General features: G+C 58.4%; 1 protein-coding gene across 1 annotated transcript; it reads left to right on the top strand.

Annotated features, from left to right (window-relative positions):
- LOC121590033 lies at positions 1–12,930 on the top strand. Its single transcript, XM_041909372.1, has 8 exons — positions 1–1,400; positions 2,080–2,668; positions 2,746–3,101; positions 3,177–3,263; positions 3,339–3,439; positions 3,519–3,858; positions 3,938–8,705; positions 8,754–12,930. Exons 2-8 carry the CDS (start codon positions 2,114–2,116, stop codon positions 12,261–12,263), a joined length of 9,717 nt encoding a protein of 3,238 aa, XP_041765306.1. The 5' UTR covers positions 1–1,400; positions 2,080–2,113; the 3' UTR covers positions 12,264–12,930.
- The last annotated feature ends 758 nt before the right edge of the window (positions 12,931–13,688 follow it).

Here is a 13,688-nt window from a genome sequence, read left to right on the forward strand (position 1 = left end):
AGCCATTCGACCAGCGCCCATAAACGCACCGCCATCTGGCAGCTGAAGTTCTCAAAAGAAAGAAAAAAAAAGAGTCGAAGTATGCAGCACGCACCCTATTTTCGTTTTACTTTGTGCAAATGAGCGAAGAAATTGGCCATTTTATCAAGGCTGTTGAAAGTTGCCCCGCAGCGGGGTAGGCAGAGCAGTGACGCATCGGCTCGAGTGAACCCAAAGCGAATAATCAAACGCAGCAGCAGCAGCAGCAGCTCCCAGCTCCGCCTTTCGGAAGCGGAAACGCAAACCGCGTCATCTGTCCCCTCTGCGCGTGTGTGTGTGTGTGAGTGTATGTGCGCGCGCGAGGGTCCCGTCGCTTGCACCTCTTCGCTACGTGCCTGTGTGTGTTTTCTTCGCTTCTTTTCCTCCACTTCGCATCACACAATCCGTCGGAATCCTTCCCGTCGTTGCACGAATTTTCCCGTGCCCGTGTCCCGCCGCTGCTCTCTCCCTCGCACGAAAAAGCGAGCGAGCGAAAAAGGCGCAGCAATAGGGAGTGCGAGCGAGCGAATGGGCGCGCGCGAGAAAGTGATGAACATGTATATAAATATTCACGACGAGTGCACCCCTGACCCGGTTACCAAGTGATATGTGTGCCCAACGCAAATGTCGTCTCGCTGGCTCCGGATGCTTGTTCTTGGCTGTTGAGCGTGTGCGGTGGTGAAGTGTTTTTTTTTGTTTTTGCTCTGGGCGAAAAAGAATCGTCATCATCTTCCCCGCGAGTGTGCGTGCGTGCGTGCGTGTGTTTTGCAACGTGCTGGAGGGGCTGGAGCGGAACTTGCACACAAGCGCCTGTGTGGCCCAAGCGTGTGTGTAAATACGACAGAACAGCAGCAGCAGCGGCAGTGGTTCGATTACTTTGCTTGTGTGTACGGTGGGGAGCGCTAGCATAACGCACACACACACATAAACACACGCTCGCCCGTGTGCGTTTGTGCGCCGCGATAGCGGTTGTGCGAGGGCCCGTGTTACCTGCAAAGGGAGACCGAAGAAGAAGGTTCGTGTGTGTGTTATGTTCCGGAATATGCCCGAAAGTAGCGCCAGAATCGGTGCTGCGCCTAACAGCAGGGGACAGAGTGGTGAGGTGTGTTGAGGCTGTATGCGCGCAATTAAAACAATTTGTTATTAAAAAAGACAATCAAAATGGCGGCCGCGCGCGGTGCTGCAAATTCCGGAATGGATGTGTCCGATCGGCAGCAGAAGGATTAGCATACGCGCTCTCTCGCAGCGAACCCCCGTGTGTGTGTGTGCGTGTGAGATTGGTGAGTGGTTCCAGCGGGGTGAGCAGTGGTGGTGTGTTGCGGTGAATACGTGTTTATGCTGTGTGCCGTTCTAGTGTGCTGTGCCCGTGCCCGTGCCATCCGGTAATAATCCTCCTCCTCCATTCTCCACTTCGTCCTCATCGCCGTCATTCTTCGTTTCGGTTCTCCTCCTCCTCCTCCTTTCTCGCCTCGTCCACGGTGAGAATCTATTTTTGCGAGCGGCCGCTGTCTAATTGGCGGTGCGCGTTTTTGCGCTGGCAAAACGAGTTAAAATTCGCATGTGTGTGTGTGTATTGTACGGCACCGCAGTGATCGGTCGGTGATGAGAGGAGGATTTTTTTTCTTCGTGTTGCTTGATTGCTTGCCGCACACGCTCTAATGTGTGTGTTGGTGCTTTGCCACACTTCCCGTGTGCTGGTTGGTGCCGGCAGTTGCGATTTTTTCGTTGCTGTGTTTTAGAAATAATATTATTTTTACGTTTTGGATTTCGAAAAGCTCTCTTGGCTAGTCCCCCCCACCAGAATCATCGTTCAGCATTGCGTGTTAGTGTGCGTGTGTCATACGAGCGATTGAGCGTGTGTATGTGTGTGTGTGTGTGTGTGTGTGTTGCGTGTGTATGTTTGTGCTGGCAATGTTTACTATGATTCATTAGCACACAACACCGTCCTCTGGATGCACCTGCGTGGCTGCATTAATTTTTTCGGCGCAGTAAACTAACGATCCCCTTTTTCTCTCAACCCTTTCATCCCCCCGCCACCACCCAATTGCGTGTGCCTACAAGTGTGTGCAGTGTGTGGAAGTAATTGGCGAGGAAAATGCGTGAAAATCCCGATGACGTGAGCCCGCAAGTATGGAAAGAGTGGATCCTGGAGGCGATCAGGCGCATCCGGTTCCAGAAGCAGCGGCCTAGCATACAGCGCATCTGTCAGGCGATCGGCAGCCACCACAAGTTCCACGAGGACATCGTGGCGGAGAAGCTGGAGGAGGCGGTCGAGGCCGGCTCGGTGCTGAAGGTGTACAACAAGGGGCTGCACTCATACAAGGCGCCCACCTCGACCCAGCGGCGCGTCATCAACGTCACGAACGAGAGCAACCTGTCGCGGCAGGTGGCGAAAGCGGTCCGCGATCTCGGCGAGTTCGATGGGTCGTCGCAGAAGTCGATCGAGAACTATGTGCAGCAGACGAACAACCTGCACATCGCGCCCGACACCGACTACAAGAGCGTGATACGCAACGCGATCCGGATCGCGCTGGCCGAGGAGACGATCATGCAGGAGGGCCGGCTGTACAAACCGGGGCCGGTGTTCAAGCCGATCACCAAGCGCAAATCGACCTCGCCCAAAAAGCGGGGCAGCAGCAAGCATTTAGACGTAAGTGGACGCCCTTTTTACAACCCTTTTTACACGCACATATGTTCACAACGATCGTGTGTTTCTGTTTTTTGTAGCGTTCCGCCGAGGGAAACATGTGCGTGGTGTGCCAGGAGGCGGAAGGGAACGGGTCCGACGACGAGGGCGAACCGCTCACCAGCTGCAGCAGTTGCGGCGCGGGGCTGCACGACAGCTGCGCGATCGGGCCCGGGCAGAGCAGCCGGGCGGTGACGCTGTCGCGCCTGCTGGAGAAGGGCAACAGCTGGCACTGCGAGGAGTGCAAGGTGTGTGACGCCTGCTCGAACCAGGACGACGACGAGGACGGCGTGAAGGGTGTCTGTCTGCTCGACTGCTGGAGCTGCAAGAAGCATTACCACCTTTCCTGTCTCAGCCCGGCCCTGACGGAGATGAAAAAGTGCAAAACCGCTTGGAGGTAAGCAGCAGAGCAGGGTGGTGGTGCTGCGGGGAAAAAACGGCGTCATTGACCGGTTATTTCCCTACCTTTCAGATGCTCCGACTGCTTAAGCCAATCCAGGGACAGTGATAGGAAGTCCAGCATAATGCGCCCGGCAACCGGTGAAAAGAAGCGCAAAAGGTATGTTGCGGGGGTCGTTTTTTTACGGCCGCACTTACAAATGCGTTGATTCTAATTGACTCTGCTTATTTAAAGGTTGCTCACTGGCGACAAAGACCCCAAGGGAAGTTCGGAAGCTATCAGTCTACCAGTACCTTACAAAAGTGCATACGATTCTACCAACGAGGAAGCGATAGGTAACATTCTGCCACCCAATCGTCTTCATCCCCCTGTACCACCTACTAACGTCCCTTTTTCCCTTTTGCCACAACGCAGAAAAACAAACACTTCCGGAAGGTGTGACGCAGCAGGATGCGGAGCTGTACAAGTACGTGCGCGAACAGTCGACCAAGATCGTGGTAGGCGTGTCCAAGGCGCCCACCATCGCCGCTCATCACAAGCACAACAACAACAACAGCGAGCAGCGGGGCCGACACTTCTCCCCCGATCGGACCAGCCACCAACACCAGCACCAGGCGGCGAACAGCAGCAGTATTCTACAGCAGTCCCCATCGAAACTGATGGCAGCGCAGGATCGTTGTCCGGCGGCGATAGAGTTTGGCAAGTACGCGATCGAAACCTGGTACTCGAGTCCGTTCCCGCAGGAGTACGCGCGGTAAGGCGATAACACGGCGTTTGTAGGCCACGGAAGAGACCATTAACCAATTTCCCCCCTCCCCTTTCGCCCCCGTTAGACTGCCGAAACTGTTTCTGTGCGAGTTCTGCCTGAAGTACACCAAGAGCAAGGCGGTACTGCAGCGACACCAGGACAAGTGCTCCTGGCGCAATCCCCCGGGCACGGAGATCTACCGCCACGACGGGGTGTCCGTGTTCGAGGTGGATGGCAATGCGAACAAAATCTACTGCCAGAATCTGTGCCTGCTGGCGAAGCTGTTCCTCGACCACAAGACGCTCTACTACGACGTGGAGCCGTTCCTGTTCTACGTGCTGACGCGCTACGACCGCAAGGGCTACCATCTGGTCGGGTACTTCTCGAAGGAAAAGCACTGCCAGCAGAAGTACAACGTGTCGTGCATTATGACGATGCCGCAGTACCAGCGGCAGGGGTACGGGCGCTTCCTGATCGACTTCAGCTACCTGCTGAGCCGGGAAGAGGGGCAGCCGGGCACGCCGGAGAAGCCGCTGTCCGATCTGGGCCGGGTGTCCTACTACGCCTACTGGAAGTCGACCGTGCTGAACTACCTGTACGAGCACCGGCGCCGGGCGGAGGAGGAGTCGGGTGGCGGTGCTGCCGGATCGAAGCTGCTTCCCCTCTCGATACAGCAGATCTCGCAGGAAACGGGCATGGTCGTGCCGGACATTGTGCTGGCGCTGCAGCTGCTCTCCTTCATCAAGTACCGCAAGATCGACCGGGGCGGCGGCTTCAAGGTGTACCAGCCGCTGATCTGCATCGACTGGCGGCTGGTCGACCGGCAGCACGAGCGCATGGTGCGGTCGCGGGCCCGCCTCGCGATCGAGAAGGAGTGTCTGCGCTGGACGCCACTGTTTTTCTCCAGCACGGCCTCGTTCTCCGAGCTGGACGGTAGCAACATACCGATGGAGGCAAACGAACCCGGTGACGAGCCGGCTGGGGGAAGCAGGATAGGCGGTCCCGCCGTCAGCCCCAAGCCCGAGGAAGAATCGGACCAGGAGAAGGAAGAGAAAGCGTCGCGGAATGGGCCGCTCAAGAGTGGTACAGCTTCACAACAGCCGCCGCCACCCCATCGGAAGGCGGGAGGAGAATCGGGCAGGAGGAAAAAACGCGGCCGCGATGTGTCGCCGCCACCGGAGCCAATCGCCATCTCGCGCGTGGAAAACGACCTCCCAGCGCGCAACAGAACGCATTCGCTCAAGCTGGAAGAGCAGACGGATGAAGAGGAGGCGGCGGCGGCGGCAGTGGCGATGCTAGCAGCACGCAACACTGCCACCGTGGCGACGGGCGGCCGAAAGCGGGGCCGAGTGGCGCAGGACAAAGAGCCGACCAAGCCCGGAAGTGCCAGCAACACGTTCGAGCGGCTGCGCAAACGACGTCGGTTGGACTCGGAAGAAGCGACAGTGGAGGAGAAACAGCAACCGCCGTACGGCGGCAATCTGCTGAAGGATGCTTCGCCGCTAACGGGTCGATCGGGTGGGCTGCGCCGAAAGCGGCTAAACTTGCGGCTTTCCGACTCGGAGCCGGAGCCGGAGCCGGAAGCTACTCCGCGCATCACCGAAGACAGAAGGACAAAGGCCGGTAAACTGGCAGCACGTGGAGACGCCGGTGAGCCGGTGAATGGGGGCGTGTTTAGCCGTGGCCAGGGTGGCCGCGATATTGCGCTGGAGCAACGTGCGTCACCGGCGGCAGCAGCCAAACGAACGGGCGCCATGGGAATGCGAAACTCCAAACGGCTGGCCAGCAGTCCGGCCAATACGATCGAGAGCGAGGAACCGGCGGAGGAAGCACTGGCGGTAGCTGCCGAGAAGGCGAAATCATTTCGAAGCTCCTCAACGGCAGGCACGGTGAGGCAGAGGCAGAATCACGCAGCGGCAGCTACGGCCGGCTATACGTTACCTTCCTCCTCCTCCTCGTCGTCGTCGATCGCCGGACCTTCTACACATTCCCCGACCAAGAAGGAAGCGGCTGCGGCGGCGGCAGCAGCAGCAGCGGCAGCGTCAGCAGCCACAGCAACAGCAAGTGTTAGCGCGACCAACTTGAGCAGCAGCAAGTTACGCCATAAAGCATCTCCTACAACGGGCGTAGGGCGGCATAAGAAACGCCAGGGCAAGAAAGCGATCGTTCCCGTGGCGGACGCCAGTGAGGACTACTCTTCGGGAGAAGCGGACGATGAAATGGAGGAGGAAACGCGCAGTGCACCACCACTACCGCCGCCAGCATCGTCAGCAAGCAGCGTGGTTGCCAGCGTGGGCAAGAAATCACCCTCCAAAACACCACCGTTCAGTGCTGGCGTCGTCGCGAACAACAGTGCGGCGGACACCGTACCGTCCAAGGTGTCGCAGCGCGTTCCCCCGCCGCTCTCGAGTCCGGATGCAAAGGCAGCGAAGGGTGCCGGCCCCAAGAGCAAGACAATAAGCGAACAACAACGACGTGTCAAGGAGGAGGAGCATTCAGAGCGAACTGCGACCAACGCGGATTCGTCGACGGGTGCTTTGGAGCGCACGGTGAACGCAAAGCAAAGCAACAGCGGCAAAGACGGCGACAGAACTCCACCCATTGCGGCTGAAAGCACCGCCGGAGCGGCGGCACTGGAAAAGGATACGCCAAGTGTCGCAAGTTCGGCGCCATCGGACGACAGCCGGCTGCAAGGCTGTGAAGCGAACGGTGAAGCTGTTTCAGCAAACTCCAAAAAGGGCGCAGTGAAGCAAGAATCCAGCCCTACCGCGAGCCGTTTATCGGTGGAAGGTGGTCCGAGCTCCGTTATCAGCAGACCAACGGGATCGGCCTCGGGCTCTGTGGTGGAGCAGGGCAAGGGTGAGCAAAAGGAGGGAGTAATCCTGCAGGCGCCTCCTTCCTCGAAAGCTGGCACACCCGAGAAGAAGGATGCCATCGGCTCGCCGAACAAAGAATCCTACGCGAAAGCGTCCGAGCAGGCGAACAAAGAAGCGTCCAAGGGCGGCAGCAGCAGCACTGGCGTTATAAGCGAGCCCGCCTCCCCGCCGCTCGTGAACGGAGGAGCAGTAGAGATCAACGAGAAAATCTCTGTGATAACCGAATCAAAAAACTGTCTAACGACCCATCCGACGGTGGCCGACACTGCTGAGCCGTTGCAGGTAGCGGCGGCAGCAGACGGCGGCAGCAGCTCCATCAACGGGCAGATGCAGAGTCCGGAGAAGAAGACCGTCGGAACGGGCACGGAAACTGCGCCTGCTAGTGCCGACGGTGGTCAGATGAACGGTGTCCAGAGCTCGCCGAAGATGCAAAAGATGCTTGCAAACGATAGCGACAACAACAGTACAAATCGATCAGCGGTAGATCGTGCTTCTAGTAGTGCCAATAATACGGCCAGTGTTTTGAAGATTAACGAAAACTACGATAAACACCATCACAACCACCAACACCAGCAGCAGCAACATCACGCGGATCCGCTCCGAAACCGGCCGAAGGTAATTGTGGACGGTATTACGAGCTGCTCGGGGGAAGGTAAAGCGAAGGAGGAACCGGCGCCGGATGCGGTCAAAGCGTCGTCCGACGTGATTCGGACGAGGGAAGAGCCCAATACTGCGCCCTCAGCTGCTCCTTTAAACCACGAGCCGGGCAGCATCAAGCCAACGGCTGAATCCGGTATAATTCAACAAACATCCGCCATCGTTCCGACGAGCAGCAGCAGCAGTAGCAGCACTACCGGCACAACCGTGCACGAGATGGCGATGCACAAGAAAAAGTTCATGAAAAACATGGAAAGCTCGACCGACAACGGCTTGACTCAGCAGCAGCAGGTGGCGAAACCGGCGGCAACAGCTAATAATGACCAACCGGATCAATCCGTCATTAAGCAGAACGACGAGGTGGTGACCAGTGCGAAGATAGCGAGCTTTACCCACAGCAGCACCGCCAGCGCCAGCGTTCCTGTGTCGTCCGCGCCAACCGATAGCGCGATAGCCGTGCCCACCACTGTGGACATAAAGAAGGAAAAATCACCCCCAAAGGTAAGCGGCTCGTCCACGGTCGGGCCCGTCCTCGCGTCCTCGGCATCGAAGGGTGCAAAAAACGAATCGCATAAATTGGCGCCGTCGCATAGCAACGGCAGTGGTGGTGCGGCAAAGTGTACCGAAAGCAGCACCGCTAGTGTCGCCACTGCTTCGTGCGCCACCGCCGTAGTGACAAGCGCCGCTAGCACGCAGCAAGCGCTGGCGGAAGCGGGAAAGCGAACCACGTCCGAACCAATCCACGCCGGCCTGGGCTATGGAGCGGAACCAAAGACGGAATCGAAGCGTGGAAAGGATAAGTCGAACGCCGGCAGCGGTTCCTCGGGCAATGTCGGTGCGAACGCTTCGGAAGATGGTGGCCAGAGCGCGGGTGGTAAAACAAGCCGCAGCAACTCCTCGTCTTCATCGTCCGCGAGCGACCACCAGCAGCCGCACGGTGGCAAACGGTCCGGCTCGACGTCGTCCACCAGTTCCTCGTCTGGTTCGAGCAGCGCGAAGGGAGGAGAGCACACTTCTTCGTCGTCGGCCACTGCCGGAATGATGACGGCGGCCACCGTCTCCACCGCTGCTTCCAAGCGCTCCGAGGCGAGTGCGCGCAAGGAAGCGAACAAGCACAATGCCGCTAATGCGTATGCCGGGCAGCAGGGTACGGGTGGCAACAGTATTAACAACACCACAACCACGCTCAACAACCATTGCAAAGTAGCTCAGGCAGACAATCATCAGCTCCATCAGCAGGTGCCGCAGCAGCAGCAGCTGCCTCAGCAGCAGCAACAACACCAGCAGCAGCCACAGCAGCAACAACATCAACAGCCGCATCTACATCAGCAGCAGCAGCAGCACCAGCAGCATGTTGCGCAACATCAGCAACACTCGCATCAGCATCATCAGCAGCAGCAACATCAGCAGCAACAAGCCTCTCAGCATCAGCAGCAGCAACAGTACCATATGAACGCGAAATCAGCAGCCACCATGCCCCCGCTGCTAATGGACGGCAGTGGTGGTGGTGGTGTGGGTATTACCCCGCCATCCCAATCCACCGGTCCTTCGATGCAAGGACCAGCGAGTGCGGCTCCGGGAGGTATAAGCGGTACACCGAATAACGTACCCGTCAGCTCTACACCGCCAGTCGGCAATGTGCACGGTGGCAGCAGCATGATGATGCCGACCGGTCCCGGGATGGGTCCGGCCGGAGGCGGCGGCGGTGGCGGCGGCGGAAGCACGCTGATGGGCATGAACAATGCGCCTTCCTGCCGGACGGACAAACACGCGTCCAAGCACGCGATGCACGATCCGAAGACGACGATCGATCTGAACAAGATGACGCCCCAGTTCCCGGGCATCAACCAGCTGTCCAGCTACGCGCCGGCCCAGTACTATCCGATCGATCCGTACTACCACCAGGGCTACAATCTGATGCATCTGGACACGGGCAGCCAGAAGTCACCGAACAAGTTCCATCTCGATCTGGCCACCAGCATGGCGTACGGCAGCTTCACCTCCAACCTGTACCCGTCGTTCCAGCACCAGGAGCAGCAGTACCAGCAGGTACCGCCCGCCCCGGCCACGCCCTCTTACCAGTCGAAGGAACGGGCGAACGTCAAGTCGGAACGCAAAGGTGCTAACGCCGGCAGCGGCGGCAGTACGCTCGATCAAACGTCGTCTGGCACGTCCAGCTCCTCGTCCACCAAACACGGCAAGTCCGCTTCGAAGTCGGGAGCCTCGAACGCTGCTGCAGCCGCCGACGATGGGAGCAAGTTTAAGGGCAACAATGCAGCGGACGTCCATCACCTATCGCAACATTCCACTCAGCAGCAACAGCAGCAGCAGCAGCAGCAGCAACAGCAGCAGCAACAGCAGCAGCAGCAACAGCAGCAACATCAACAGCAGCAACTCTGTCCCTCGCCGTACGATACGGGTTTGCTGTGTGGTAAAGCGAACCAATACCATCATCTCACCTCAGCGCAAGCCATCCAGCATTCCCATCAACTAGCCCAGCAACACCACCAGCAGCAGCAGCAGCAGCAGCAGCAGCATCATCAGCAACACCATCAGCATCAGCACCAGCAACAGCAACATCATCAGCAGCAGCAGCAGCAGCATCAGCATCACTCGCAGCAGCAACACACCCAGCAGCAGCAGCAGCAGCAGCACAAATCCATCCAGAAGGGTAAAAACGAGCCCAGCAGCAAGCTTAGCGACTCCTCCTGCATGGTTGCCGCCGGTGCAGCGGCCAAGTCATCGCCCGCCGTTACCGCTGATCCGTGTCACGCCGCCGTGCAGCAGCAAACGATGCATCTGATGGGCAGTGGGGCCGGTCCGAAGGCGGGCGGGTTCCCGGGCGGCGAGCCGGATCTGCACGGCGACGGGGCAACCGGTGGTGGGCAGACGGACCTGAAGCAGCAGGGTACGCCCGGTCCGGGCGGGGACCATTCGATCGGCGTGTACACGCCGGAATCGACGACCTCGAACTCGGTGCAGAGCCTGCACCAGTACGGCCAGTGCGACATAGACGTCAGCCAGCTGGGGCTGGAATCGCCCGCCAGCATAGCAAGTGACGTCACGTCCCAGAACTCGGCGGACGCGATCCGACCGCCCAGCGTGGTGTCGCAGCACGGCGGCTCGATCGGCGGTGGCCCCTACTCGGACTGTTCCGTGCAGCAGCAGCAGCAGCAGCAGCAGCTTCAGCAACATCAACAGCACCAGTCACAGATGCACATGACGATGCATACGCACGTGCCGGAAACGAGCCCACAGCATCCCCCGCAGCAGATGACAATCATAGCCAATAACAGTGGCGGCGGTGGCGGTGGCGGTGGCGCCAGCGGTGGCACTGGTTCCGGCAATGGAGGCAGCGGTCGGGGCAAGCAGCAGCATCCTTCGCAGCAACATCTCGCCCAGCAGCAGCAGCAGATAGCGCACGGTGGAAACGGCAGCACTGGAGGGCGGCAACGAGCGTCCACGCCGAAGGTCAGCCGGAACACACCGACGCCGGGAGCGCAGCAGCGGCACCAGAGCCGCACGACACCGCCCGTTGTCAGCAACGTGATTCAGCCGATCGTGAGCCCCGGCCATCATCAGCAGCAGCACCAGCAGCAGCAACACCAGCAGCAGCAGCAGCAGCAGCAGGCGGCAATGCAAGCGGCCTCCCTGAATCAACAGCAGCAACAGCACCATCAGCAGCTGGCACTGCAGCAGCAGATGCACCAAGCGTACGGTCAGTCGCTAAACCACCAGGCGCACAGCCAAAACATGCACCAGGCGGCGGCCGGCGGGGGCTACCTGGGCGCGCAGCTCGGTCTGGCGGGTCAGGCACCGCCCTACCCGCAATCGCCGACCTCCTACGGCAGCGTGATTCAGCACCGCATGTCCAACAACCACACGCCGGCCAGCCTGCACAGCCCGCACCAGCGGCTGGGGGCGTCGCCCGTCTCCTCGTGCGCCGTATCATCCTCCAACAACTTCTACGTGCAGCAGCAGCAGCAGCAGCAGACGGGTGGAGTGACGCTTCCCGGTTCCCACACCCCCATCCCGCAAGCTCCAACGCCCGCTCCCACGCCCACACCCACCCCGACACCGCAGCTCGAGCCGCAGTCCTGCCAGGGCGGTCCACCCGGCGCGGCCGGGCAGCTTCAGCAGCAGGGCCCGCAGCTGTCCTGCCTCTCGAAGCTGCAGCAGCTAACGACGAACGTGGACATCTGCCATTCTCCCGTTACGCCACCACCATCCGCCCACCATGCACCACATCCGCACGGTGGGCCTCCGGGTGGTGGTGGAGGTGCAGGCGGATCTGCCGGGGCCGGTTCCAACCCGTCCGGCAGTGCGCCGGGTTCCGGTGGCGGAGGTGGCGCCGGTGGTGGCCACATGGTGGCAGCCCAGAACGTCGTCCGCAACATTTCGACGCCGCCCGTCTCGATCCATTCGGCCCAGATGTCCACGATCAACTACCACAAGTACTACACCGGCAACATGAACATGCCGACGATCGCACAGAACGCGGTGGCGGCGGCTGCCGCGGCCGGGGCGGCTCGCCGCAATGCGGCGGCCGCCTCCTCCGCGCAGATACAGCACATGGCGGCGGCCGCGAACCGGTCCAGCAGCGTCAGCCCGAACGTGGCCATCAGCACGAACCTGATGTCGCCGTACGGGTCGCTGAACGGGTACCGGATGACGACGGCCGGCCAGTCGCCGGGGACGGGCGGCTACATCGGCAACCCGGCCGCCGGCTTCATCCAGAACTCGGCCCAGCTCGGCCCGGTGCAGATGGGCGTGATGAACATGCCGTCCCAGTACCAGGACCCGAGTGCCATCCAGCGCGCCCAGCAGAACTCGATGTACTCCTCCTACTCCGCCTACCTGCCACCGATGAGACGCTAGTAGTAGTAGTTGTAGTAGTAGTGGTGAGATGGCAAGCTCGCGCAAACAAATCTGACCGTGTCGTTTGATTAGGTTAGCGAAATGAGTTTTTGTTTCGTGTTTCGTCAGCTTTCCAACGATGCTGATGCGGAATAATGCGGGAGATTCGGCTGCGCTCCTCGCTCCTCTTGAGGCTAATTTGTAGGACTACGGGGAATGGAAGGATCAACAGAAAAGCCCATGCTGAAACGCCTTAAAAAGTTACTCTTTCACGCAATGCGGCGTATCGTTGCCGCCCGAGAGGGTAAAATCCCAAACCACGCCTCCTCCACTATTATTCGGTTTAATGACTATTGTACTAAACCGTAAGCCCAATGTTTTATTCCACACACAACACTCAAACGCGCCTTCGTTCAGTCCATTGTATCCCGTTTTTGTTTTATGTCTTTAATACTGTAAATGCACCCACGTACACACTCTGTATTGTTAGGGAAAATAGATGTTAGCGAGTAAACATAATGGAAGCATTGGCAGCAGGAGGTGGTCAGCGAACAACAAAACACACCAGACACACACACAAGCACTAAGGATGGACGGGACGGGCGAACGCGGACGCGTCAAGTGTTTTAGATACGCGCATGTAAAGATATATAGTTAAAGTTAAAGCAAGTATCGACTAAAAAACAAACAAACAAAAAACAGTAGCATAGAACTTCAGCAAAACCGGCTTCAGTTTGGAAAACAACGGGGTGGGGAAAAGTGTGAGCAACAACACACGCAGCTTGTACATTATTAAGGGTTTCATATCTCGATTATCAATTCGTGTTAGTATTTTTTTCACTATTTTTTTATATTAATATTCCTTACCTTTGGTTATTTCTATTTAGTTGTGTACCACGATAGGGAGAGAGCGAGCAAGGAAGAGAGCGAGAGAGAAGGTGAGCGAGAAAGGCTCGAATTTAGTGCGCATATTGTAGGGATGGAAATGGATTTTAAACACGAACCGGGATTACAGGCCGCGTCTCTATTCTCGATAACGTACAACGTCTCGCGTCTCTTGCTCCAGTGGTTAAGTTAATGCTGTAGGAGGTAAGGGCGAGGAGGGGATGGGAGAAGGGTATTCCCGGTCCGGACACCGCGTCGCTGTCCGTTCAGTTCGGCAGTGCGCAATGCTTTCTCCGCTCGAGGACGACGAGATCCGTTTTTTGCTTCTCCCCTTCTCCCGAGGGTTCGTTTGCGCTTTAAGATATGTAATGTAGATAAGAAACAAACACCCAAGCTGTCGCGCTTCGAACGCCATCGCGTGTGTGTGTGGTTCGTTTTTATTATTCAACGCAACAGCACAAGCGGCGCCGCGCAGAGCAGACAGCGGTTAAGTTATGAAATATTAAGTGCGCGTGTTTAGGTACGAAATGGACAGAACAAACCTGGCGTTTAGTGAGTTTC

Source organism: Anopheles merus, chromosome 2R (assembly GCF_017562075.2).
Source record: "Anopheles merus strain MAF chromosome 2R, AmerM5.1, whole genome shotgun sequence".
Lineage (NCBI taxonomy): Eukaryota > Metazoa > Arthropoda > Insecta > Diptera > Culicidae > Anopheles > Anopheles merus.